General features: G+C 36.7%; 3 protein-coding genes across 6 annotated transcripts; 1 reads left to right on the forward strand and 2 right to left on the reverse strand.

Annotated features, from left to right (window-relative positions):
* Positions 1 to 213: 213 nt before the first annotated feature.
* On the reverse strand, positions 214 to 3,757 carry LOC122587431 (tyrosine-sulfated glycopeptide receptor 1). Its single transcript, XM_043759597.1, has one exon. The coding sequence runs from the start codon at positions 3,716 to 3,718 to the stop codon at positions 485 to 487; it is 3,234 nt and encodes a 1,077-aa protein (XP_043615532.1). The 5' UTR covers positions 3,719 to 3,757; the 3' UTR covers positions 214 to 484.
* Positions 3,758 to 10,694: 6,937 nt separating this feature from the next.
* On the reverse strand, positions 10,695 to 13,220 carry LOC122588961 (vacuolar cation/proton exchanger 3-like). Of its 4 annotated transcripts, none has more exons than XM_043761182.1 (8): positions 13,138 to 13,220; positions 12,779 to 12,934; positions 12,449 to 12,558; positions 12,046 to 12,160; positions 11,928 to 11,981; positions 11,559 to 11,675; positions 11,392 to 11,485; positions 10,695 to 11,157 (listed from the first exon to the last, which is right to left on the reverse strand). In XM_043761182.1, the coding sequence occupies exons 3-8, from the start codon at positions 12,502 to 12,504 to the stop codon at positions 11,150 to 11,152; spliced, it is 444 nt and encodes a 147-aa protein (XP_043617117.1). In that variant the 5' UTR covers positions 12,505 to 12,558; positions 12,779 to 12,934; positions 13,138 to 13,220; the 3' UTR covers positions 10,695 to 11,149. The 4 variants fall into 4 exon arrangements, with proteins under 4 accessions (XP_043617117.1, XP_043617118.1, XP_043617119.1 ...); XM_043761183.1 differs by having other exon boundaries at positions 12,739 to 12,934; XM_043761184.1 differs by lacking the exon at positions 12,779 to 12,934 and having other exon boundaries at positions 13,138 to 13,203.
* A 3,284-nt stretch (positions 13,221 to 16,504) lies between these two features.
* LOC122589929 ((R)-mandelonitrile lyase-like) lies at positions 16,505 to 18,799 on the forward strand. The gene is made up of 3 exons (XM_043762262.1): positions 16,505 to 16,618; positions 16,809 to 18,348; positions 18,431 to 18,799. The coding sequence occupies exons 1-3, from the start codon at positions 16,510 to 16,512 to the stop codon at positions 18,480 to 18,482; spliced, it is 1,701 nt and encodes a 566-aa protein (XP_043618197.1). The 5' UTR covers positions 16,505 to 16,509; the 3' UTR covers positions 18,483 to 18,799.
* The last annotated feature ends 7,475 nt before the right edge of the window (positions 18,800 to 26,274 follow it).

Genomic DNA, 26,274 nt, shown 5'->3' on the forward strand with positions numbered 1-26,274 from the left:
CCATATCAAAATACGCATGTTACCGGCGCATCTGGTCTAGTCTGATTCCATGGATACATGTTCCGTGTTCCGTTCAGAAGGTTATGTTTCTACCAGAAGACAGTTACAGGTACTGGTTAACAAGTCTATTGTAAATCATATACTTTTACAATGGCATTGATGTATCTGTTAACATAGTGGAAGATGCGGTACAAAGGAATATGAACAGGCTTCTTTGTGAAAGATGTATCTATTCAACAGCCAGCCATAGCTGGAAAAAGTGTCTCTATAGTCTATATACATTAATGCACGGTCATCAGGTAAAAATTCCTTTGCAAAAAGGAACCACAAACAAAAAGCAAAGGCGAGTAAAAAAAAAAAAAGAACCTAAGTGAGAGATTGCCTGCACAGACAACTAATTACAATGTACATTGACTCGCACACTTCGCAATGACACAATACTCTGATTTCTATATATATGTGTATGTGCATTTACATTTGCCCTTTATTTTGGTATCCGATGGTTGGGCCCAACATTATGGAGCCAATCAACCACTTCATTAATGGTTGGCCTCTTGACGGGGTTTACGTTCACACACATACAGGCGACATCAAGAACCTGCAGCATCTCTTCTTCAAATCCCTTGTCTCTCAGGATCTCATCAAATATTTGATCCTGTTTCCCTTCTATTCTAAGTTGTTGCACCCACACAACCAATTCTCTAGACGCCTTTGGCCGGAATACCTCCATGGGCCTCTTTCCTGTAAGCAGCTCAAGCATGACAACCCCAAAACTGTATATGTCCCCTCTCAAGGTGGCTATCCATGACTGGCTGTACTCCGGTGGAATATACCCCAGGGTGCCCACCAACTCAGTCGTGACGTGTGTATTGTATGGATGAATCAATCTAGACAATCCAAAATCGGCCACGTATGCTTCAAATTGGTCATCCAGAAGGATGTTACTTGATTTGATGTCACGATGCACGATATGTGGTTCGCATACTTGGTGCATATAAGCCAGTCCACAACTTGCTCCCCGGGCGATCTTCAATCTCGTTGGCCAATCGAGCCTGGATGCTCCGTCAGCCTTCTCATGTAGCCAGTAGTCCAAGCTTCCATTTTCCATATACGAATAAATCAGCAGCTGACATCCATCATGTACACAGTACCCTTGTAAAGAAACCAGATTTTTGTGATGGGCAGTTGATAATGCCTCCACTTCTGCTTTAAACTCCCTTGCAATGAGGCCCATATCTCCTGAAAGTTTCTTGACAGCCAGTTTTGTTCCGTTCGCCAAAGTTGCTTTGTAAACCAATCCAAAGCCCCCACATCCAATGATGTTTGCTTGACTGAAATCTTCGGTTGCTTTCAAAATATCAGTTATGGTTAGATGTTTGATGTCTTTTGCATTGTGCGGGAACAATATGACTCCGCTGGTATCCTTGGGAACCTCTACGGCCGACGTAGAATTGAAGGACACCGTGTCCATATGGAAGACTTCCGGGTCACCTCTGGGGAGAATCCTTCTTTTGGACAATATCCACAGTGCCAGACAAGCCAGAGTGATGCCAACCCCAAAACAGATGCCCAGGATGAGGCCGACGATGAGTTTCTTGTTTGGGCCTTTTTCATGTGGCGAGGAAGCGTCTGTTTTGGGTGATAGAGGATTATTTTCATCGTTGCAAAGGTTTTGCATGGGTGGACCGCACAACCCTGGATTGCCTTCGTAGTTCTGGTTCAAGAAGGTGTCAAACTGTCCCCCGGTCGGTATGGAACCTTGTAGCTTGTTGTAAGCGACGTTGAAAGAAGACAGAAAGTACAAGCTTTTGAGGGAGGCAGGGATCTGACCAGACAGATTGTTATGGGAGAGGTCCAGCTTTTCCAAGTTTGTGAGATTTGAAATGGTAGCGGGAATGGAGCCAGAGAAATTGTTTAGGCTGAGATCAAGTGTATGAATGGACTGCATATTACCAATCTCAACAGGTAGGCTGCCACCGAGTTGATTGCTTGACAGGTACAATGCTGGAGGCAGGGTGGCCAGCTGATTGTACTGCAAGTAGGATGCATTTTGAGGGGCAACGAATACAGGGAGTTCCAGGTAACTGCTGTTTACACGGTCCAAAACCTGCTGCGATGCGAGGGCTGGGAGTCTGGTAAGCTCCACAGGGAATCCCCCGGATAGAGAATTATTAGACAGGTCCAGATAGAAGAGGTTCGGAAGCGTGTGTAGCCAGCCCGGAATGACGCCGTCGATATTATTCTGGGAGAGGTCGATGACCTCCAGATTGGTAAGGGAAGAGAGCCACGTGGGGATCTGACCGAACAGCTTGCAGCCACCAAGACCCATGATCTTGAGATTGGAGAAACCAGAGATGGGTTGAGGGGGGAGGGGTTCGTTGAAGAAGTTCTTGGAGAGGATGAGGGTGGTGAGTTTCGGATGCCTGCTCAGGATATTGAATGCGCTTGTGATGTTCCTGAGGGTGTTGTTTGAAAGGGAGAGGAAGGAGAGAGCAGGCAGGCCGAGGACATGAGCGGGGATTTCCCCTCGCAGCCTGTTGGTGGCCAGCCGGATTGCGGTGAGCGATTTGCAAGAGAAGACGGTGGCCGGCAGCTCCCCTGCGAATCGGTTTTCGCCAAGGTCAAGGATGGTGAGCCTGGTGAAACCGGAGAAATCAAAATCCGAGAGAATGCCGGTGAAGGAGTTGACCCTGAGATTGAGAAGCTGCAGGGATTTGCAGTTGACGAGGGAAGGAGGAAGGGTTCCATTGAGACGGTTGATGTGAAGTTCAAGTTTCTGCAACAAGGGGAGGTTGCCAATGGCGTGGGGGATGGGCCCGCTAAAGTTGTTGCCAAACAAGGCAAGAGTGGTGAGGTTGGTGAGGGTGGTGATGGAATCGGGAATGGGGCCGGTGAGAGAGTTCCCAGGGAACGATAGATGGCGGAGGGAAGGGGTGGTGGAAACGTGGAAAGGGGCAAGGGCGCCGGTGAGGTTGTTAAACCCCAGACTCAAAACCTGGAGGGAAGCACAGGGGCCCGACAAAGGGGGGAAATCCCCGGTGAAGTCGTTCAAGGAGAGATCGAGGATGGTCAGATTAGAGTTGCATATGGTGGAGGTGGGGACGGGGCCTGTCAAGGTGTTGTTGCTGACATTGAGGGCAATCAAAGAAGGGAAAGAAGGGAAGAAGGTAGGCGGAATCGTGCCATTCAGATAATTACTGGACAGATTCAGGGTGGAGATGGTGGTCGTGGTGGGTTGTGGCAGGTTCCCAGAAAGTCTGTTGTAACTTAAGTCAACGGTGTGGAGATGGTTGAAAAATTGTGGTGGGAGGGGACCAGATAGGAAATTACAGGACAGGTTTAGGAAAGATAGGGATGTCAGATTTTCAAGAGGGGCATAATAATCATTGTAATTGGTCGTAGTAAGGCCTCTATTTGGTAAGGAAATCCCGACCACACGGTGACCTTGATCATCACAACTGATTCCATCCCACAAACAGCAATCTTCTCCTTCCCCATTGGCAGCAGCCCAGTTGACGACGCTGGGAAAGTTGTTGCCAAAAAGCAACAGAGAATCCTTATCATCAGAGTTACAAGCTGCTGCTGCTGTCGTCCTTGTACAAGCAGGAAACAACAAAACTAACACTAACACTAGTATCATCAACAAACCCCTCCCCACATGATCATGCTCACGATTATGATTGAATGATGAACAACAACACGGGACCAACAGCATCATCAACAACCAAACCAAACCACACCACACCACCCACCCACAAACAAACAAAGATATATATATATATATATATATTACTTTTTGTTTCTAAAAAGAAAGAAGAAAATTATGAAGAGAAAAAGACGACGATAATGGTAATAATCCCATTTCAATTCAAAGAAAGAAAGAAAAAATACAAGTGGATGTTGACGCAGACCATTAGTAAAAAAAAAAAAAAGAGAAGGGCATCAAATCAAATCAAATCAATTGAATAAATTATATAATTAGAAAAAATTACAAATAGAGAGGGTGTTTCTATTCATTTATCCATTATTATTATTATTATTATTATTATTATATTATTACTACTTGCTACTATTCTATTTTAATTACATTATTATTATTAATTATGTATGATATAATGAGAGAGTTGAAGAACAACTAGATATTAATCAAATCCATCCATCCATCCATCATGACGACGACCAATAGAGAGAGAGAGAGAGCGCGCGTTTACTTTGTTTATTTTATATGAGTAGTAAGTATTTGATGTTTTTATTTTAATCAAGGAAATTACTGTAATTAAATTCAATTGACTTGAATTGGTGGAAGGAGGGAGGGTGGGGGCGGCTGTTCGCTCATCAGTCATCACCATCCATCTCTCATCGTGTCATGATGTATATATATATATTATATATATAGAGAGAGAGAGAGGGAGATTAATAAAATACAAATGGACAAATGCAAATGGGAATTATTATTATTATTATTATTTATTTAGCTTTATATGGATATGGAAATGGATGGTGTGGGCATCTCATCAAATCAAATAGAATCCAACCATTACAAGTGCGCCTTTTTCCTTTTCTTTCTAAAGTGGAGAGACGGATTGAGTGAGGGAGGGACTATTACCAATACCAATTATACCATGGTTAGTGGCGGTGGTGGTACGACTATTACCAAAACTAATTATACCATCAATATCATCACTAATATATATATATATATATATATATATATATATATATATATATATATATATATGGTAACACTCCGATAAGAACACTTTTAAAATAAGAACGGTGAAAACACCTTAAAAACATCATTTTGATGCATTAAAAGTCCATAAAACTAACATAGTGCATAACTAATTATCTTTATTTAAGTGTTTAACAACAAATTCATCCTTTAAAATCAAAATAATCATGTTTTTTATTTTGTGCATCCATCTTGGATGCATATTCATCAAAATGATGCATTCAACAAAAAACGTGATTTTTTCAATTTTGATGAATCAATGTGTTGTCAAACGCTTAAATAATGATAATTAGTTATGCACTATGTCAGTTTTATAGACTTTTAATGCATCAAAATGATGTTTTTAAGGTGTTCCTCACCGTTCTTATTTTAAAACTGTTCTTATTTGATTGTCCCTATATATATATATATATATATATATAGAAAAAAATTGCTTAATCCTTCTAATTTTATTTTTTTTAAATCCTCTTAAAATTATAAGCATGACACATAGTATAATCAAAAGATGAGATTTGGAGAGAATTAATGAATTACACTTGTCATGAAACAGATGTATTAAGATGATGAGTTAGGATGGTCTATCATTTCCCATTTATTTATAAAGGGAAAAGTGAACTTAAGGTTGTCCGACATGTGGAACCTCTCACATACTAATATTTTAGTATCTCTTGTTTAATGAATAAATGTTTGGCCCTTGAATTTTATAGTATAAAAAATTAATATATAAATATTCCACATCTAAGCTTGGATATATGACAGTTTTATATTACTATCTCCTATTTATATAAGTATATTGATATTAATATTTGGTGGACCAACAATTAATACCAAAACCTACCAGATTTTACCTTAGAGTCGAATATCTAATCTTACTTGAAATCATTTAAAAGGTGTTGGGGCTCTCTCGGTAATTTTTTTTGAATGTTTCACTTATCTATACTCTTTTATAAAACAAACTCTCCCTCCTCTCTTTAATTTTATGAACCTGAAATGACACATTTATCCTCAATCTTAATACATCTTTATTTCTACTTTATAGACTGTGACTAAAATGTCTTTAAAAAAAAAATCAACCTTTATCACTCCCTCACGCAGAAACACATAGCAAAAACCCTAACTCAAAATTCGTCCCCCTCCTCCCCCTTTCGTATCCCACGTAATAATTCATCACATCTCTGACTACAAGAAATTACTTTTAAGTCATTACCGTCGCCATTACCGTCGCTGCATTGCGCGGATACCAATCTAATCATAACATATACTTGTACTACACAAGATCCAGTTTGATGCATAAACTTGCTCCTATTATGTAACATCTTAAATTTTAAGTTAATAATAGTAATAATAATCATAATATTACCCCAGAGTCAAATTAAGAAAATTTACATCACCATCTTCAAATGAATTTGACCCATTTGCTTCAAATCATAATTACTACTAAACTCTACTTACAAGCCTTTGAAATACATTGGCTTTGAACTGTGCCTGGTTGAAGGGTTTTAGGGGTAAAGAATGGGTAAGGTAATGAGTAAAGATGTTTGATTATAGAAAGTAAAAGTATTTAATGTTTAAAAATGAGTAATAAGGCATTACCCAATAAAGTCCGAATCAATCACCCCCTTAGTTTTAACACTTCTATCAGGGAAGTTTGCATTTATTTATTTATGAAATAAGGAATGATATTGTTACAATAATATTTAGCTATCTATAACAATACCTACATTATACAGTTGTATATTGTACAATAAAATTTGTACCTTTGTTATAAATGATGTTGTAAGTTGTAACAATGTCACTACTCTTATGAAATTAGTGGATCTGATATAGGAGCATGTTCTCGCTCTACATACATTTCAAAAGTACTTTAATTAGATGCCTTTCGAGAAAAGAAAAGAAAGAAAAAAACTATAATTAGAAGATACGTATTTGAGCTTCTATGCGCATTGTACTGCGACATGCACATGAGGCATGAGCCATGAAATGCTTTGATGTACTCTTTAGCCTATATATTATAGGAAACGAGAACAAGTATTCGCGCGTTGCGGCGGTGAGATGATGGGGTGATAGGTCATAGAGTGTGATAGCTAAATGCCTTAACCGTATGAGCTCCGCTCTCGGATTTAAAAATTCGTCGAAAGTATATCGAATGACATCTCTAATGAAAGAGCATTAAATTTTAAGAACACCCATATAATTTTTATAATTTATCGATGTACGGTTTTTGAGATAAAAGATTTTGAATGAATTGGAGGAAGAAATGATTTATGGAGGAGAGAAAAAAAAATGATTGGTTAAGATTTGAGGAGAGAGAAAGGGTTCTAGGTAAATATAGAATTGATATATGGGCATTTTGGGAAAGTAAATGTTGAAACTTAAAATGTAAACAGGAAAGATCTATTTTATAATATGGTATAGATGATATGTAAACCACCAAATTTTAACCATACACCACAAAACATATTATATATTATTGTAATGTACAACACTTTAAAACACATTTAGTGGTGTACAGATCATCACCTGTATATTATATTATTATTATTATTATTTACAGTTGAAAACGAAATACTTAGCATTAATTCAATTAATCTATAGCAATTGGTGATGCAGTTGACTAAGGTTGGGTTAAAAATAGCAAAGCGCCTCTTGCTTACTGCCTTATATGCAACTTTACTTTTTAAACGTTTATTATTATTGGAAGATTAGATACAATATAAAAAAAAGAAAAAAGAAAAAAAAAAAGTCAAATGTTGTTTTGAAGCTAAAGCTCTGATCGGCTCTCTCTAGTGTTATGCTACGCTATCAGACTTAAGTAAATAACTAAAATGAAAATTAGAGTTGTGGTAGTTGTCATGATACGCAATATTTGTGTCTGACTTTGATTTTACTAAAGTTTGATTACAACCTGCGAATATATATATATATATATATATATATATATATATATATATATATATATATATATATATATATAGGGTAATATTCATGTGAGAGAAAAAAATTAATGTAAGAACTATATAAATTACAAAAATCATGAGAGCCTTTAAATCATAACTTGATGTTCATATGTGAAAATTACATATATGAACAAATTCAGTCACATAAAACAAAAATCATGTTGTACATTTATGTTCATATGTGAATGATTGTCACATAAACTTTACCCATATATATAAAAATAGACGACCTTCACCTAAAACTAGGGACATGCATGGTCCGATTTGGACGGTTTTAGCCAAAAATTTCAACCAAATGAATACATATGGTTTTGCGATTTTTCAAACCAATCCGTCCAAATTGTGATTTCGAACCAAACCAACTAAAACCAATTAATCCGGTTTGGTTTGGACGGTTAAACGGTTTTTTTTTTTTTTTTTTTGAAATTAAATGTATAAAAACATAAAATAATACCTAGCATTTAAGATTCGATATCATGACATAACAAAATATTCATAAGTCTTAGCAGACAAAACAAACATAACAATTTAAGATTTTGTATACAACTTTGACAAATAGTAAGTATATACGATTAACATTATTAACTATTAATATAAATGTAAACTTACAATTATTATAACTAAATGGTCCCGTTTGATCTACCGAATTGTATAATATCTAAAACCAATACCAAACCATACAAACGGTTTGCAAAAAAAACAAATCGACGAAATTTTGATTTAAATCTAACCGATCCGTCCAAATATCTCGATTTAAATAGTTTAACCGGTTTGGACCAAACCATACACATCCCTACCTAAAATCCTAGATTAAGGACAGGACAAAGACCCACCAGCAAGTCTATTTGTTTTCCATGAGTAAGAAATTAACTAATTTTAAATCATTACTTTATAAAAAATAAAATATGAAAAAAGATTTCAACAAACTAGTATTTATCTATACTATCTTATAAAACATTTTGATCTTTTTGAAAATCTCAATTCATGACTTGAAGTATCTAAAATATCCCTCTTCTTTATTCATTAATTTTAACATCCTTAGCTAATATACCTATAATACCTTTAAATCTCAACCAATCATTTTTTTCTCTCTCTCCTCAAATCTCAACCACTCATTTTTTTTTCTTTTCCTCCATAAATCATTTTATTCATCTAATTCATTCAAAATCTTTTATCTCAAAAACCATATATCGATAAATTATAAAAATTGTATGGGTGTTCTTAAAATTCCATGCTCTTTTATTAGAGATGTCATTCAATATACTTTCGACGAATTTTTAAATGCGAGGACGGAGCCCGTACGGATAAAGCATTTGGCTATCACACTCTATGACTTATCACCTCCTTTGACCTATCACCCCTACCATCTCACCGACACAATGCGCGGCCGCTTTCCCTCGTTAACAATAAAGAAAACCAAACATGGTGTGGGTGGGTGGGTGGGTGGGGGTTCACTTTTTATAGCTTGGTTTGTTCATCATTTTCATACCATGCAAATGACTCCCATCTTACAAGTCATTTGGATGAGCATTTCTACCAACTACACATTCCTTGAGAATTGAGATTAAAATACTACATGCATGAAGGGGTCACGGCTTCAAATCTCATTTCCTTATCCTTTTTATCGCTGAGACAAGACCTGGACCAACAGAGCCCATAGGGTTGGTTACCCCTTGTAAGTTGCATCTAGTATAAAATTTAGTATACAGAGTTCTTCAAATTGTGGTGGCATTATACCATTGTAATCATAAGATATACTTGGTAGCAGTTTGACATGGTAACCTATCACCTTTTCTTATCATGTCAAATAATCTACATACTCGTACTAATACTAGAGAGCGTTTGTGATTACGTTTTAAGCTCATTAACTGACTATTGCATTTGCATAACACAAATAATGAAAAAAAGTGTGGCAAAATAATTGATTATTCAGCATACTGCATCTTCATAAAGATAAAACGTAGTTTTGAAAAAGCAGGTTCGGACATGGTTTTTCAAACACGGTCTTTAAATACATAATCTATTTTACAAAGGCAATCGTCGGCACCCTTTAATATATTGTGAAACTCCCACCAACCAAAAAGGATGAAAACAAGATTTAAATCTTTTAGTCAAGTTCAATCTCTAAACGTGACATTAATATGGGCAATGAAACTTGACCTGTGAAATTCATACAAGACCATTTCTTAATACTGTGGCTGAACCCCTCGGTAATCAAATAATCAATATGAAGGAAAAAAGAAAGAAAGAAAAAAAACCTTGCTGCTGACCTGGGGTATTTTTTAATACACCAAGTGAGATGTGTATCTGCTGTCCTGTATTATTGGGAATGATGTAACACTACCAACTACATGAATTTCTTTGTCTCTTTATTCATTTTAGTTTTTGTAAATTGTTAATAAGTAAAATATTTTTCTTATAATATGAGGATAGATATAGCTCCTTGGTCAACAGCACACTAATCCCCAAGATGAGTCTGTATAGTGGTTGCCTAAAGAACATAAAGGGTGAGCTGCAAGGTGTACTCATCTGCTCAACTAATACTTCTGGTGAGCAAGACTAAAACATGTAGTTAGTTATGAGGGTTTGGTCAGACTTACTGTGACTTGACCTGCATGCTCTTCGTTTTTATTTAGCATATCCAAATTGGGACCAAGGTGAATATGAATAACATGATGTGAATCAAGAAAAACCTCACGTAGGTAACCTGTGAACTGCTTATACAAATAGGCATCACATGTGCTAGTACTTGATTGATCGAGCTACGACCAACTGTCCTTTAATAACAGTTGTATACTCCGAGAATAACTCATAAAGCTTTAACATGAACATAAAAATAATCCCAAATTCAGTGGTCCCTTGCATTAGTTTCACTTGTGGGTGGTAAAGATACGGATGGGACAAGGTTACAAGTCTATGTGAACTAAAAATCACCAAACTACCAAAGATCTGGATGTACCAAGAGGTATAGAGTAGGAGGTTCCATCACCATTATTTCCCCATGGTTATTTAACAAAAGCTTCATTTCATACATGATCTATAGACTATAGGTGAATGGATGGATTCTCAACAAGTAAACCTACATAAGAACCTATGGTAACAAAGCTTCATTTCATACATGATCTATAGACCTACATGAAAAGACTTATAAAACTATGGTTGTTATTTTACAGAAAGCAATGCCATGGAGGCGTAACCAGACTGGTAAATTAACACTTTATTCATGGATACAGACAACATACCTGTAACTTCTCCATTCCTCAAAAGCTAAAGAGTGTGCCTTCTTTTTCAACTAGTAATAGACCGGAAATTTTCCAGCTTTCTTCTGATGTTGGTCGGAAAATTAGAACACGGAAAAAGAAGAAATAAGCTGCTGCCCAGTATAGTAGTGTTCCATATGTGGAAATCAAGGTTCTTTTCTCATGATAATCCATGAATGTTGATTTCGGTCCCCTCACTTCTAATCAGCTGCATAAGAGATGCCCAGTACATTAGTGTTCCATACCCTATGTCTGGCTAGTTATAAAAAAACAAACTGCATACATTAATCTCCACCTGAGGATACACTAAGCACCGATTAAAAATGGATTAAACTTTCACAATTCAAAGATGAAGGCCCATATGTGGAATAAGTTATTCAATTATTTTAAAGATGCAGCTAAAAGGCTAACAAAGAGAGAGAGAACTTTACAGAACACTCACCAGATTTATTGTCAATATGTACGAAGAAACTTGCAGCAACAATGAGATAGCAGAGAATTAGCATCAGACCTTTGAAGTAGTTGGACGTTCCATCCTGCATCCAGCAACTTAATGCTTAGAAGATTGTAGAATGCACCCAATAGAGAGGGGAAGAGAAAGAGGCAGACCAGTAGCATGAATGCCACAACTAACACTGTGATAAAGAGGGTGGCAGTCTCAAAGAGCTGGAAGTTCAAGTCCATTGGCTGCCCCATGATCCAACCCACAACCACACAGAAAGGGATCTGAAGAGGTAAAAGAAAAGCGCCTGACGCCATTAATATAAAGCACAACAAAAAACTTCAGTAAAATGTAATATGAAAATCTCATCACTATTTACAAGTCAAAATGCAGAGAAGCAACCAAGAATTTCAAGTTTCTACTCACAATCAGAAGTCATCATCCTTTTCTTAAGTTAAAACTTGTAGAAAAGGCCATAAATGCAAGAAGAAAGCTGTAGAGAAAAGAGACAATCAAGGAAGGACAAAGGGCATTACCACAAACATGGATATTTGAGTTGATGATCCAATTGCCACCCCGAGCGTAATGTCCTGTAAATAAATAAACATTAGCCGATGACTAACTAATTCCAAAAAAATTTAGGTGTATGCTTACAAGTTTGTCTTTCATGGCAAATATTATGGCGCTTGCATGTTCAGCAGCTTTCTCAACAATAGGAAGTAGGATGACACTTATAAAAGACAGAGGGATATTCCACGAGTCTGATGCCCTGAACAAATATGAAAAGGAGACAATTAGCATCAACCATTGTCAAAAGTCTACACCTGTAGTTGATCTGAAGAATATAACTGAACAGATATGCCAGCAATAGAAAAAGTCAAGGTTGATTAATAGTGAGTATAACTGAACAGATATGCCTTCCCAGTGTCGGGTCAATACATTAAAGTCACACAAGTAACAAACAAGACAATTTTTATTTCATCAATAATAGGTTATATAATTGTACGATGGTATGAATGTAATTTAGTTTTCCCAAAACCGTCTGAGCAAAATTTACCTGTATGGCATCAACAAGATAGCCAGAGACACCCACAAATTAGAATAGTAAGCCATGAAATTGCCTCCCACTAGGTAATCTCAGGAACCTCTTCTTCGTCAGAATCTTCCCTGCATAAAATATCAGCAAAAATAAGGGACAAATGCACTTCCCAATACAATCTTACATATCTGACCACATATAACTTATGTATGGGATATCCAAAGCTATATACTTTTGAGAATCCTAATAACATTTAAACTTAAACAACAGTCATGTAAATGAAAAAGCTATAGCAAAAATAAATATACACTGCGGGAAGTATGTGACTTCGTTCGAAATGCTACCAACCTCATCAATTAAATGATAAAGATTAGAGTGGCTTTTAAGCTGAAGGAACAGATAGCTTGCATATGCCGGCCACCGACATTATACAACTACTAAATCTTGAAAGTGCCAATTCTGACTTCCCAAAATGGACTTGTGTGTGTGTAAAGTGAAGCACAGCTGGAAACAGTATACCCATTACAGCCATCAAAAGCAATCCCGAACTAACTATGGCAGCTGACTATAAATATTAGTAAATAAAAAAAAAATGAGATACTAATTTCCTGTTTTGGCTAGATTCTTACAACACAACTCAACTTTATATTATTTCCAAGATATATGGGAAAAGTATAAAATCTAAAATAGTTAGAATTGTTGAACACCTGGACTTTTGGATAATGCCATAAAAGTGGTCCAGCATGATTCACAAGAGTTTGTAATTGAAGGATAGAAAGCAATTGTTCCAGGTTCCCTTTCTTTAGACAAGCGTAAAGGTTTGAAACGAAAAGAAGAAACGCTGACTCGGTTGCATAACCCAAGCGTTCAATTCCTAGCAAGTGAAAAAGAAGACCCACCCCTGAAACAACCAACCCACTGAGAAATGGATCACCACCGTCGTTATTACTGTACTCACTATTTAATTATGCCTGCCCAATATAGATTCAGCAACAAATACTGCTGGAATAGAATCAAAGGGCCGGGCTTTAACACCAACAAAGCCCCTTCTTTTTATTATTCTTTATATTCATATATTTTTATCACTTTATATGACTATGATGACGAATAAAGAAGCCGCCGCCTGCTATCCCTAGTTCAGTACAGTCAATTTCAAACTCAAACATATATACTCTCCATACGTCCTGCAGTCAATGTTGTAAAAATCGGCCTATTCTTAGAAAATCAGATCGTGTATCGGCCTTATGGCGAGTCGAGTTTATGAGACTCGATCCGAAAATCGGCCAAGGTGTGAGACACGGGTCAACTTGGTCAAGACTCGGCCGGATCGGTCGAGACTGGGCTGGATCGGATCGGTCAACCAAAGTCAAACAATTTTTATTATTATTTTTTTTAAGCTTTTACAAACTATCTTATTGTTTTTAGACAATTATGTTTAAGTTGAAAAACCATGTTATGTTTAAGTTTGAAGTTTTATATATATTTTTAATTTTTTGTTATGTATAATTTCAAAAACTATTATTTTATACATAAAAAACCCACTATTTACCAATCCGATTCCGATCCGATTTTAAAAAATTCTGTCTCCCCCCCTCGTTGATCCCGATTCCCGAGTTCCGCAACCTTGCCTACAGTACATACTAGTAATTAGGGATGTGCAATTGTTGTTTTGACCCATCCGAACCTGACCCGTCTAAGAAGAAAACAGATCGGGTCACGATTCTGGTTTTGGTGCATTTTCGGATTTCGGGCCAGGGTTTTTGACACGTGAATGGACAAAAGTCATTAAACCCGGGAACCGAACTGATGAAACCCGCCTTAACCCAGCCCAAACCGACCCGCCCGAGAGGCTAACGAGACAAATCACGGTTTCAATTTTCATGCAATCTCAGGTCAGACCGAGTTTCGCCCCGTGGAAGGGAAATGGGTTACCAAACCTTCCATCATCAAAAAACAAGTTTTGGGATTTTTCAGGAAGAAATTTAAGGAGGAATGGGCGTCTAGGCCCAAGTTGAATCTGTCTATGATTTCAAAGTTGTCTGATCATGAGGCAAGTGGATTGGTGGACAGATTTTCGTTAATAGAAATAAAAGAGACCGTTTTTTCTTGTGGTGATGACAAGGCCCCTGGACCCGACGGCTTCAACTTTAGATTCGTGAAAAAGTTTTGGAATAAAATGGAGGTCGATTTTGTGGGCGTATTAAATAATTTTTTTGAACCAGGAACAATCAGCAGGGGTGTTGGCTCGTCGTTTATCACCTTGGTGCCCAAAGTTAAAGATCCGATGTGCCTTAATGATTACAGACCAATCACGCTCATTGGTGTCATAAGCAAGGTTATATCCAAGGTTTTGGCGAATCAATTGAAAAAGGTTTTATGTTTAGTTATCTCTGACTCCCAAACAGCTTTTCTTAGTGAAAGGTTGATCCTTGATGGCCCGTTAATCTTGAATGAAATGGTTGCTTGGCTGAAAAAAGAGAAAAGGAAAGCTTTCATTCTTAAAGTTGATTTCAATAAGGCATACGATGACGAGTCTACACCTTTAGAATAAGCGACCAAAACTATCATCGTTTCGGGTCTTTTTTTTTTGAACAGTTATCGTATCGGGTCTTTGCTTCCTTCTGATGGTGCTGAACCCAGATATGCACAACTTTACTTCTTTGATACTCAAAATGAAGTAAGAAATCGCATTTCAACTATAGTTGGAAAGGGAAAAACTGATTAAAGTTGATGAAGCTATCGTCGCTAGCCTGATGAATATGTTGAATCAGCATTCTGTAACAAAAGCTTTTTGGCGATTGGTGTTCAGCAAATGACAATCCTCCATGCGAATTACGTTTGCTTGCTCAGAGAGCCAATTTGCAGCAATATAGCAGCCCAAATGTTTCTGAAATTGCTGTCTTGGTAACAAATGATTTTGGTGTGAATACCGAGCCTAGGGATATTGTAGTGAACACTAATAATCGGTTCCTGCAAATAATCTCATAATTGTATCCACTTTACATGGCGTTACACTAATATGGTGAATCTGGCTATCATGAGGAAATCCCATATTTTTCAAAACGCTGGTAGAAGGAAAACAAAAAGGAACCGCCTTAGACTACTGGGTACAAGGCGTTACCAAGCACGCCAGAAGTGGTCCCACACCAAGCACGCCTCCTTCACCCGTCGGATTTCTCACGCCTCTGCTGGTTTTTGACATAGAAAGCCCCATGGGGCACTGTTCACGGCGTTATGGGGGCGTGAAGGTGGCGTTTCGGTTGCTTTTTGGGCGTCCCAAAGGAGAGGCAACGCCTTATTCCGTCTAGTCTTAAAATGAGAGAACATTGATGAATGCAATCGTTTTATGAAAATACTATAAACCACGATCATTTTTATGTACATCAAAAATATATATATATATATATATATACACATTTAATAATCATTTTCATGAATATACGTTTTTCCCATCTATAACTATCTTAATTATTTAAATTTCATCATCAACTCAGTAAATTTCTTAAATTATCATGAACGATAAATATATGATTTTATAAAACCACCATGCTTTTTAAAACTTCCAAGCGTGGCATTTTAACTACAATTGTTTTTACTTTTTGGAACCAATATCAAACCTCATATACAACATAACTTTCATTACATATATAAAAAACCGGCAACAAAATGCATGCAAACAACGAATTTAAAACTCGACGTGTCGTCATTTTCAATTTTAATAACCATGTGAAACGATGGTTTTTGGAACATTTTTGTTAAAAATCATTCGGAGGGATGAAACATGAAAAAATAACAAAACTACAGGGACCAGTTTTTGCATTTAACTAAAACAAATCCCCCAATTTCAAACTGTTGTCTCCCTCTCCCTTTCTTTCCCAAAATCCTTTGAGAATTCATAAGTTTCTTTTTTTTTTTACTATTATTATTATTATAATTCCAATTTCGATTGGGTTAATTGAATCGGTGGGTTGTAATAATTTTGTTTGCATATATATATATATATAGTATATTTGTATCAAGAAGAAGAAGAAGAAGAAGTAAACCCTAAGCGCATATGGTTTGAGGCCACCTGTAATAGTATGGCGTTAAGCATCTGGTTGATCGCTTCTACTCTACTTATCCTCCGCTCGGCGATGGCGTCACCACCCCATACCACCCACCATCAACCACATTCTCATTCTACAATCAGTAACTTCTGTTCTTCTATATATTTATATATATATCTATATCTATACATTCAAGATTTAATATCTATCTATATTCTCCTGAATTCTTATCATCATCGTTTTGCCTTCATAGAATCAAACTAATTAATGCACATACATACGAGTATTTATATATTAACTGGAAATGAATTGAATAAACGAATGAATGTCAGGTGATGGAGATCGGCCGGCTTACATGGAGTTTGTGGTTAACGCCACCCATTTTCCCCTACAAGACAATACCTTTGATTACATAATAGTCGGGGGAGGCACTGCTGGTTGTCCTCTTGCAGCCACATTATCAAAAAACTACAGAGTATTGCTTCTTGAAAGAGGTGGTGTCCCGTTCACAAACCCTAACGTCATGACTCGTGAAGGTTTCCTTTCAACCCTCACCGCCCAACAATCCTTTGATTCCCCTGCCCAGCCCTTTGTTTCTGAGGATGGTGTTCCCAATGCCCGTGGTCGCGTTCTTGGTGGCAGCAGCTCCATCAATGCTGGTTTCTACAGTCGTGCTGACCAAGATTTTTATACAAGGTCCGGCATCAATTGGGGCGGTGGCTCCCTCATCCAGCGTGCTTATGAATGGGTCGAGAAAGCTATTGTGTTTCAACCCCAGTTACAAACATGGCAATCTGCTGTTCGTGATGGTTTATTGGAAGCCGGTGTTGAACCCTTTAATGGTTTTACCCTTAATCATACCCTTGGTACCAAGATTGGTGGTTCCACCTTTAACAGCTCTGGTCACAGACATAGTGCTGCTGATCTTTTGAACTTTGCAGCCAACCCATCCAATATCAAAGTTGCTCTGTATGCCACTGTCCACAAGGTTTTATTTGCTCCTTCCTATTCTTTGACGTCCAGGAAGGTAGCTACCGGGGTTGTGTTTCATGATCTCCTTGGTGGCTATCATCATGCCATGCTTCGGGATCATCAAAACGGTGAGGTCATTCTCTGTGCAGGTGCCATTGGCACCCCTCAGCTGCTTCTATTGAGCGGCATTGGTCCACGCCCTTATCTTTCTTCTTGGGGGATACCCGTTGTTCGTCATTCTCCATATGTTGGAAATTATATGTATGACAACCCACGCAATGGCATATCGATTGTCTCCCCTGTTCCAGTCGAACATTCTCTTATACAGGTTGTGGGGATCACCAATTCTGGTGCTTTTCTTGAAGCAGCTTCCAATGTTCTTCCTTTTTCAGCTCCTGCATACTCTGTCTTCCTTCGATCCTCCACTTCTCCCTTGTATCTTACTGTTGCTAGCATCATGGAGAAGATTATCGGTCCCCACTCTTATGGGACGCTACGGTTGGCATCCACAGATGTGAGAACCAACCCCCTTGTGCGCTTTAACTACTTCAGTCACCCTGTTGATCTGGAGAGGTGTGTCAATGGGACCCGCAAGATTGGAGACTTGCTTAGAAGCAGCTCCATGGATGATTTCAAGTTTGGGGAATGGTCTGGTACTACCAATTTCAGATTCGTGGGTCCTGCTTTGCCGGTTAACCAGTCGAATAACCTCCTAATGGCTGACTTCTGTCGCCGTACAGTCAGCACAATTTGGCATTACCACGGAGGATGTGTTGTGGGGAGAGTGGTGGATCGCGATTTGAAAGTTGTCGGAGTTCATTCTCTTCGCGTGGTGGATGGTTCCACTTTTACAGTCTCACCAGGGACCAATCCACAGGCTACTCTTTTGATGCTTGGCAGGTAATCAGAATTTTCTTTTTAGTTTGTGTGTGAGAGTTGATATGTGTTTTGTGTGGCTGACTGAGAATATCATGCATGACAGGTACATGGGGATGAAGATATTGCGAGAAAGAATGCACAAGTCAAGTGTTTGATCATTTTTCCTGCTCTTGCCACTGACTGATATTGTTGCATAAATAGAATAGCTACCAAGATAGGTGGTGGTTGTGTATAGATATATGCAGTAAACATGCGTGTGTGCTGATTCATTCTTTTATAAAACTACGTACAGATAGTTTAGAACCGTGTTTTGGTTGTTGTATGTTCCTCTGCTGGTGTCTATATATTGAGCTTGAACTTAGTATAGTAGCAATCAAGGTATCCATAGAAATGGCCGGGTGTGTTGTTTGTAGATCATCCTTATTCGGCAGGTTCAAGGTCTTGGTTCTACAGGCTGCCTACATAGTGTATTAGGTTGGCTTTGTCGAGCCACATTTTGGGTGGCAAGACTTCACACTTGTTTTTCTTTTGCTTCTTGGAATTACTAATTAGTAGACTACTCGGCAGTGGTATTGTTTTTCCTTGAGATTTATCTTATGGTTACAAACTAGGGGTGTTCATCGGTTCGGTTTTCGGTTATTTCACTTATTTGGTCTATTTGATTCGGGTTTTTCGGTTCTTTATTTTTATTTTTCAAAACCAAAACCTAATTCGAAATAGAAAAACCAAACCAAAACCAAATTAGAATTCGGTTCGGTTTAAAACCGAAAAAACCAAATATGAAAAACACAAATTTACCATTTCTTTTTGTCTAAGTTGTGATTAACCAAAATAGGTTCATAATTTCAATTTTCACCAAAGTAGTAAATTTAAACCATATGGATAAACAAATAATATAAGTGAAACAACTAAACTCTTGTTTGTCATCATTATTAAAAATTATTTATCAAAATTGAATTTATCTAATTTAATAAAAAAATTAATATGATAAACAAATAGACATATAAAGTAAAAAATACATTAATAATTGTCCATAAAAAAAAAGACACGAATTAAATATTTTTAATAATACATAATAGTAATATAAAATTATTTGGTTTTTTCGGTTTAACCAAATTCATTATCCTTTACCCATAACCAAACCAAAATCCGAATATATAATTCGGTTTCGGTTACAAACCAAACCCAAAACCAAATTCAAAAACGGTTTGGTTTTATTCAGTTTTTTAAACGGTTCGGTTTACAGTTTAAACGGGGTAAAAATGAAACCGTGAACACCCCTATTACAAACTTTCCAAGGAGTGCGTTTAATGTTTCAGTAATATGTATGTATGGGAACAATCACTGACTGAAGTAATGGGAGGTTATAGGCCAAAAGTCGTGATCGCTCTCTGCTAATCACACTTGACAGGTGAAACCCCTTTTTGCATGCTCTCTCATCTTCTCCAAGCCGTTGAACGATTTAGCTTTGTCATTACATGAGATTTCAAGGAGTTTGCCCAGTCTCATATGCCGCGTGTTAAGCCTTTTGAATGAATAGACTTCATAACTCCTGGTCCAAAATGTGTTATGTTACTCACCTCGTGGTAGGAACGACTTATTTGACTTGTGTCATTGTACAAGTATCTTAGAGGCTTGCGACCCCAATACCAAACTTGACATGAATTGGTCAATTAACAAGAGAGAATAACAAAGTATGATATACACTCTTCTTTTGTTTTGTTTGGACGGAGTATTACTATAAATGAAAGAAAAGTTGTAACATTTAAAAATTGACTTTACCAAAACTAGTTGTTGACGACCATTTTGTCCTTGTGTTCAGAAGTTGCTTGCTAATTGCCAATTATTAAAAGTGTGTGTGTTACACCAATGGTTTAACCATATACCATAACCATCTATATATACCATAACAATATATAATATATACTAGATGGAAACCCACACAAAACGGCGACAATGACGGTGACGGTGTGAAGGCGGCGACGACGACAGGTGGCGGTGGTGGGGGCGGCGGCGACTGTGGGGGCGGCGGCAAGTAGTGTAAGTTATTGATTTAAAATTAATTGATGTTTAAGGGTTTAGTGTTAGTTTTAGTGTTTGAAGGAGATTTTGTAAAGTACAAGTGTTTCATTAAGAGTATTTTTTGAACATTACAAGAGGAGATGGATAGATAGTAACAATCACGGTATTTTAGTCTTTCCTTAAAATGAGGAGGAAATATTGCAATATATAAGATTAAAAAATTGATATGTTGTGATTTCCACACTTATACATAAGTGTGACAACTTTATATGGTCATTTGCTTCATGTTGGCCTCAAATTCTTTATGTTCCGCTTGCTAGTCTTCATCCAAATGTCTTATGGCTTCGTGTTAAGTTGAGTTGAGGCGTTTACTTTCACTTGCACGCCTTGTGAACTTATCATGACATATCATCTAGTTAAGTACCAAAAGTTCACATTTCTAAACTCATTTAAGCATCAAGACACGCCCTAATGATATGGGAAATAATCACAAAATGGACGTTCATCAGATGCCTACTTAGCAATTTAATAACAACATAAGTTTATTCATAATTTAAAAATATGACAAACTTATTAAAAAGAAACATACAACATAATAGTTCGTAGAACACATTACAAACTTATTAAAAGACAAACTTATTTATTCATCTTATAAATTGCTTTGACCCATATGATCAAATGGTTCAAGTTGTAAACCGCACAATCAAGTTGTTCTAGAGCAATTTAGTCGATCTTCCCCTGTAAATAAGTAAAGTATTGACAATTAAGATCAGTACAATTACCGGTTTGTAAATAATCGATTTGTTCTCTACACCATTGCTTCTTCGCATTTAGTTTTTGCATAACTGCAACAAGTTTCTCTTTAAACAATTGGTGGTCGAGAGCCATGATACCGTCCTACACTTGATCGACAGTCATTGGTGGGTTTAGGTTAGTGACATTTGATGAAGAAGCCATTTCAGATGTAAAAGTTTGTGTTTTGATCAGAATTATTTGATAAGGAGTCAGTATTTATAGATAAACTTCAAGATGTTTATTCAACATTCAAAATTGAAAAAATTTACACAATTAGTCCCTCTAATATTCGAATTCAAAATATTTACAATATTAGTCTCTCTAACGTTCGAATTCAAAATATTTACACTTTCAGTACCTCAAACGACCAAACATTCAAAAACATTTACACTTCCAGTCCCTGAACGGCTAGCCTGAATGTCACTTTATAAATACGAACCCAAGGCATAATTCAGTTTCATTACCATTCCAATTTTTATTCTTCAACAATCACTCTTTCTAACAAAATGGCATCCCCATCATCAAAAAATAATGTTTACCGACCTCGTCTAACCGAAAATGAGATGAAAACACGAATCATGGCTAGTATCAAAGAGGACATCTTCCATCAAACTGAATTATCTGGGTTATGGATTACTTACGGGAGAAAAGACGACGATGCGAGCAACAAATACAGGCAATACAGGCAATTTTTTGAAGCAGGAATAACACTATTCTTCGTTTCTACAAGGGGAGATCAACAAGGTCAAGAGGGTAATCAATGATGTTTATAAGGTCGTTCACACGTTGGGTGACCAATGCACTTGGGCCGGATCGTACCACGACAACTGCGGGGAAGACAAAACCACCTGGGAAGTCAAATTCCCGCAACATGACAAGTGGTGGCTCGACGAAAGCACTTACCGTGGCGTAGGAAGTATGTTAATAAAAGATGATGAGTAATCGTAGCATTTCAATGTTTTCGTGTTTTTATCATGTACTGTCTTTTTTAATTATGTGTTGTCTTTTATTTTTAAGTATTGTAATGTGTTTGTTTAATAATAAAATGTGATTTTTGTTATATTTGAATGATTTTTTTGTCATAAAAAAGATATAATGTAACACCCCAAGGTTTTAAAGATAAATAAATTAACCCCTTTTTGTAGTTTTGACATTAAAATAAATTCCTAGTATTTTATTTTTGTAGCGGGGGTTAATTTAGTTGGAACTTTAACGGATAGCGGGTAATATACCCACAAAATTAGAAGTGGGTCGTGGCAGCCACAAAATGTGCCAGCCATCCAATTTTGCTTGGAGTCATCTTCCACTCACTCTTTTCTTTTATCCACCATTTCTCTTCATGCAAGTTCAACTTATTCCTTTCAAAAATTAAAGCAATTCTTCCTTTAAATCAAGAATAGAAATCATAATAATAATCATCACCATCAAGTAATCTCCATTCAAGAATTGAAAAGCTAGGGTTTGTGGGTTTTGGTGGTGGTGGCCAAAATTTCTAGAGAAAAGAAAGGAAGAAGAATTTCCAACTTAAGTCTAGCATTACCTTATTGTTGTGAGGTATTGAATTCCCTTAATTTAGCTTTTATCTTTCTTTTGATTTAGGGTTCATGGAGTGAGCCAATTTGGGGTTTTTTTTATTTATAGAAATTGGATTATGGTAATTTTTCCCCAATTCCTTAGATAACCTATTTTGTCATTGAGTTATGTGTTGAGTATGATTATGAATTTGATAAGCTCATGTGATGATTTTGATTTATGAGAAAGTTGAGTTTTCACTAGCTATTGAAATGTTGATGAAAATGGTAGGTTGAACTACCTAATGATTTTGTTGATGTAAAAGTGACTCAATGACAAATGGGTTGGGTTTTGGGTTTAGAAAAGACTAATGAAAATTGAATGGGCTAAATTGAGTTGTTAGTGAACCCTATGATTAAAATGAGAATTTGGTAATTTTGAGCAAAAAGATGAATTGGCCACATGATGTTGATAGAATGAGACTTTTGGTAAAATGATAGATAATTGTGAATGAGCATTTTGAAAATAGAGTTGTGTTAAAAGAGAGTGAGTTTGAGCTAACTCAAAGAGAATGAGTTTGGATGGATAGGAATGCTAGTGAATGGTTAGTGGCTAGGTGAGCTAGCTAAGTTTTGTGAATAAAGTCTTATGCATATTGTATTGAGTTGATAGGTTGAAAGCTTTGCACTTGTTGTTGCATTGTTGATTGTTGATAGTCGCGGAGGAGGTGAGTACTCTTGCATACCTTTATGTATACGTTGGGTCAATCGACCACATCATGTTGAAGCCTTTTGTCCATGTGTGGTGTTGACCACATCATGTTGAAGTTTTTTTTGTCCATGTGTGGTGATTGATTCGGCGTAGGCCCATATGGGGCATAGTGTTTATGAGGCCTAAGAACCTCCGGGGCCTAAGAATCCCGATAGTTAATCATGTTGATGATTGTTTAGCGTATGTGGATCCATGTATGTTTTGTTAGCGCAAAAGTGAGTATGCAAGTGATGATATGACGGTATCATTGGCTACATGCGATAGTCTTTTGTGTTTTTGCGCTCCTTCGTATGTATAATTGTATGCAAGTTTATTCACTAAGCATTCGCTTACGTTTTAGTTGTTTACCATTTTATAGGTGGTTCCGGAAGAAGGAACTAGGTATTGTTGATTTGAAGTTGTTGACTTGAAGTGTTAGTGACTTGAAGGTATTTGGTCATCCATAGAAGAATGACATTTTGATTAGAAACCTAGTTAATTCCCTCTCAAACTCTTGGCTCTTGATACATGTGTCTTTCGAATGAGAATGTTGTGTATGATGTATTTTAAGTCTTGAAGTCTTGACTATTATGGTGGATTGAAGTATAAATCATTTTGGAGTCAACTTGGTTATTTCGTCACTTTGGGTAAATTCGGGCGAGTGACCCACTTGGTTGTTTTAGTGTAAATTTCAATGGTTAAAGTTTCGAATGTAGTAATTATGTTGTAAATTATGTCATGTGAAGGTTTGAAATCAAATTTGATGTGTGATGGAACTTGTGTTTGAGTTTGGAAAAGGTTGCAAATTGAGTTAATAGTCAAATTTGATGTTTTGTGTGTGCAGTAAGAGTACAGACGCAGACACGGCTGACCGTGCTCAGCGTCTGCAGTATTTCCTCTTGGTGTTCAGTTTCTGAGAGCACGAACGCAAGGCACGGTCGACCGTGCTTGCGGCCGCAGTTTCTCTGTCTTCGAGCAAAATTTTTTCGAGCTTCATCCGATGTTTTCAAGGTCTGAAACTTATAGGATATGTTTATTATAACATATTAAGGTGTTTTAATTTGTTAGATTTTGAATTTGAACATTTTGAGTTTTTCACCTTATTTTGTCTAAAAATTTTCTAAGTACGGATTGGTCAAATAAAGTCAACTTATAAAAAAAAAAAATGGTCGAGTCGAGTTGAGTTCTTTCATATAAAAGAATTGATGATGAGGCGAATAAGTTCCAAAAAGCTGTATTTATAAGTAGGGAGAGTCTCGAGGGGAGTCTTGAGTGCTGTGATGCTGATATGACATGCAAGAAGCTGGAGGACTCCCCTTCTTTATAAGCACCGACCTAAGAAACTCAACAATTACCTTTTTGCGTCTTTAGAATTAAATGCACCAAATCTTGTTTTTAATATCTGATTAAGATAAGATGCATTTGATGCATGCATATTTTACTATAACGTATATTTTTATATCAGAAATTTAAAAATGATATATCAATTGCATTCTTATCGTCACAATAAACATATTTTGGGGCCAATGCTGCCTATTTAGCATTACCGAACTATTGTGATTCAATGGGTTTTAGATAAGTTAATGCACCGAATTAGAGTCTAATATCATGATACGACTCATTGTTTGAATGTCTATCGTTTAGGTTATATGTATTCGTAAGATTATGTTAATGTATGTATATGTTATCATCAATATTTCTATATAAGAATTGTAACCCTTCATTTTGATTTTTGAGATATGCAAGATTACCATTCTATCATCATCACGAGTCCTTTATATTTTAAAATATCAACTATTTTTTATACATCAAATATCTTTACATCAATAGCCCACTCCACTCGTTGTCACCATCACCACCAGTCGTTGTCGTGACATTGATATCGTATTGCATTGCATCGCATCGGTACCCCTCTAGTTTACTTTAATGTTTACTATCCATGTCATTGAGTATATTAATCATAAGGTCTTACTATATTTGATAACACATTGTTTGGAAATGATTATGTATTACTGGTTTGTAAAATATGCTGATTAGAGAAGTGTTAATCGTATCACAACTATTGATATATTTACCACGTGCGTGCATTACTGGTTTGTAAAATATGTTTATAAAGATGTACCATATGGTAAAAATATCAAAAATTATGGTACCAAAATCAATTTTATATCTGATCTAGCGAGACATATAAGATTTTGTTAGGGTGATCTTTGATTAGGGTGAAGAGTGTAAACGATTCGTTTCCATCGGTTATTTCCATCAGCACATTTTGGCACCCTGGTTTCCTTTCCCCCCATTTTCGGCAAAAAACGACAACTATCATCGGTTATATATATCGGCTCTATGGTGCCACTCATTGTTTACGTTGAGAGCGTGCTATCTAACTGTTTTTTCTCTTAAGCGTAGTGTCAAGTGACTATTCATCGGAAAGCTAACATTGTTAATTGGGGGTTTTTGATTTTCAGGCTATTATTGTGTTTTTCTTAGCTTCTGTTGCCATAATCAAACCCGGAAAGCGATGTGTACCCTTATTATTCCGGCGAGATCAGAAACCCCTTTTACTTTTCCGGTCTCTGCTGCTACTATACTGTTGCTGCTATACAACTGCTGCTTATATGTTTATATGCTTATTGTTTATGTATATTTGTTTTTTAATATTGTCGTTAATTATTGTGTGATTAGTTTGGTAGTCTTAATAATGCGGCAACATTGCCAAAATCTTTAGTGCTGTCATTTTTGTTCCATTTAAAGCAATAGTGGCCAGAAAACTAATAGTTTTGGAAAGTTTTTGTGCATACACATGTTGCAATCTTATTGGCTCATTTTACTTGCCAAAAAGCAAGTTTTGACACTACACCTTTGGCCTTA

Source organism: Erigeron canadensis, chromosome 2 (genome assembly GCF_010389155.1).
Source record: "Erigeron canadensis isolate Cc75 chromosome 2, C_canadensis_v1, whole genome shotgun sequence".
Taxonomy (NCBI): Eukaryota; Viridiplantae; Streptophyta; class Magnoliopsida; order Asterales; family Asteraceae; genus Erigeron; species Erigeron canadensis.

What these genes read in the sequence shown, in the direction of transcription:
- LOC122588961 (XM_043761182.1), bottom strand. Translation starts at nt 12,504, where the DNA reads ATGGCTTACTATTCTAATTTGTGGGTGTCTCTGGCTATCTTGTTGATG. An exon ending in TTGCCATGAAAGACAAACTT is followed by an intron (nt 11,982 to 12,045) that starts GTAAGCATACAC and finishes ATTTATTTACAG; the next exon opens with GACATTACGCTCGGGGTGGC. An exon ending in CTCAAATATCCATGTTTGTG is followed by an intron (nt 11,676 to 11,927) that starts GTAATGCCCTTT and finishes TTACCTCTTCAG; the next exon opens with ATCCCTTTCTGTGTGGTTGT.
- LOC122587431 (XM_043759597.1), bottom strand. Translation starts at nt 3,718, where the DNA reads ATGATGCTGTTGGTCCCGTGTTGTTGTTCATCATTCAATCATAATCGT.
- LOC122589929 (XM_043762262.1), top strand. Translation starts at nt 16,510, where the DNA reads ATGGCGTTAAGCATCTGGTTGATCGCTTCTACTCTACTTATCCTCCGC. An exon ending in ACATTCTCATTCTACAATCA is followed by an intron (nt 16,619 to 16,808) that starts GTAACTTCTGTT and finishes AATGAATGTCAG; the next exon opens with GTGATGGAGATCGGCCGGCT. An exon ending in ACTCTTTTGATGCTTGGCAG is followed by an intron (nt 18,349 to 18,430) that starts GTAATCAGAATT and finishes CATGCATGACAG; the next exon opens with GTACATGGGGATGAAGATAT.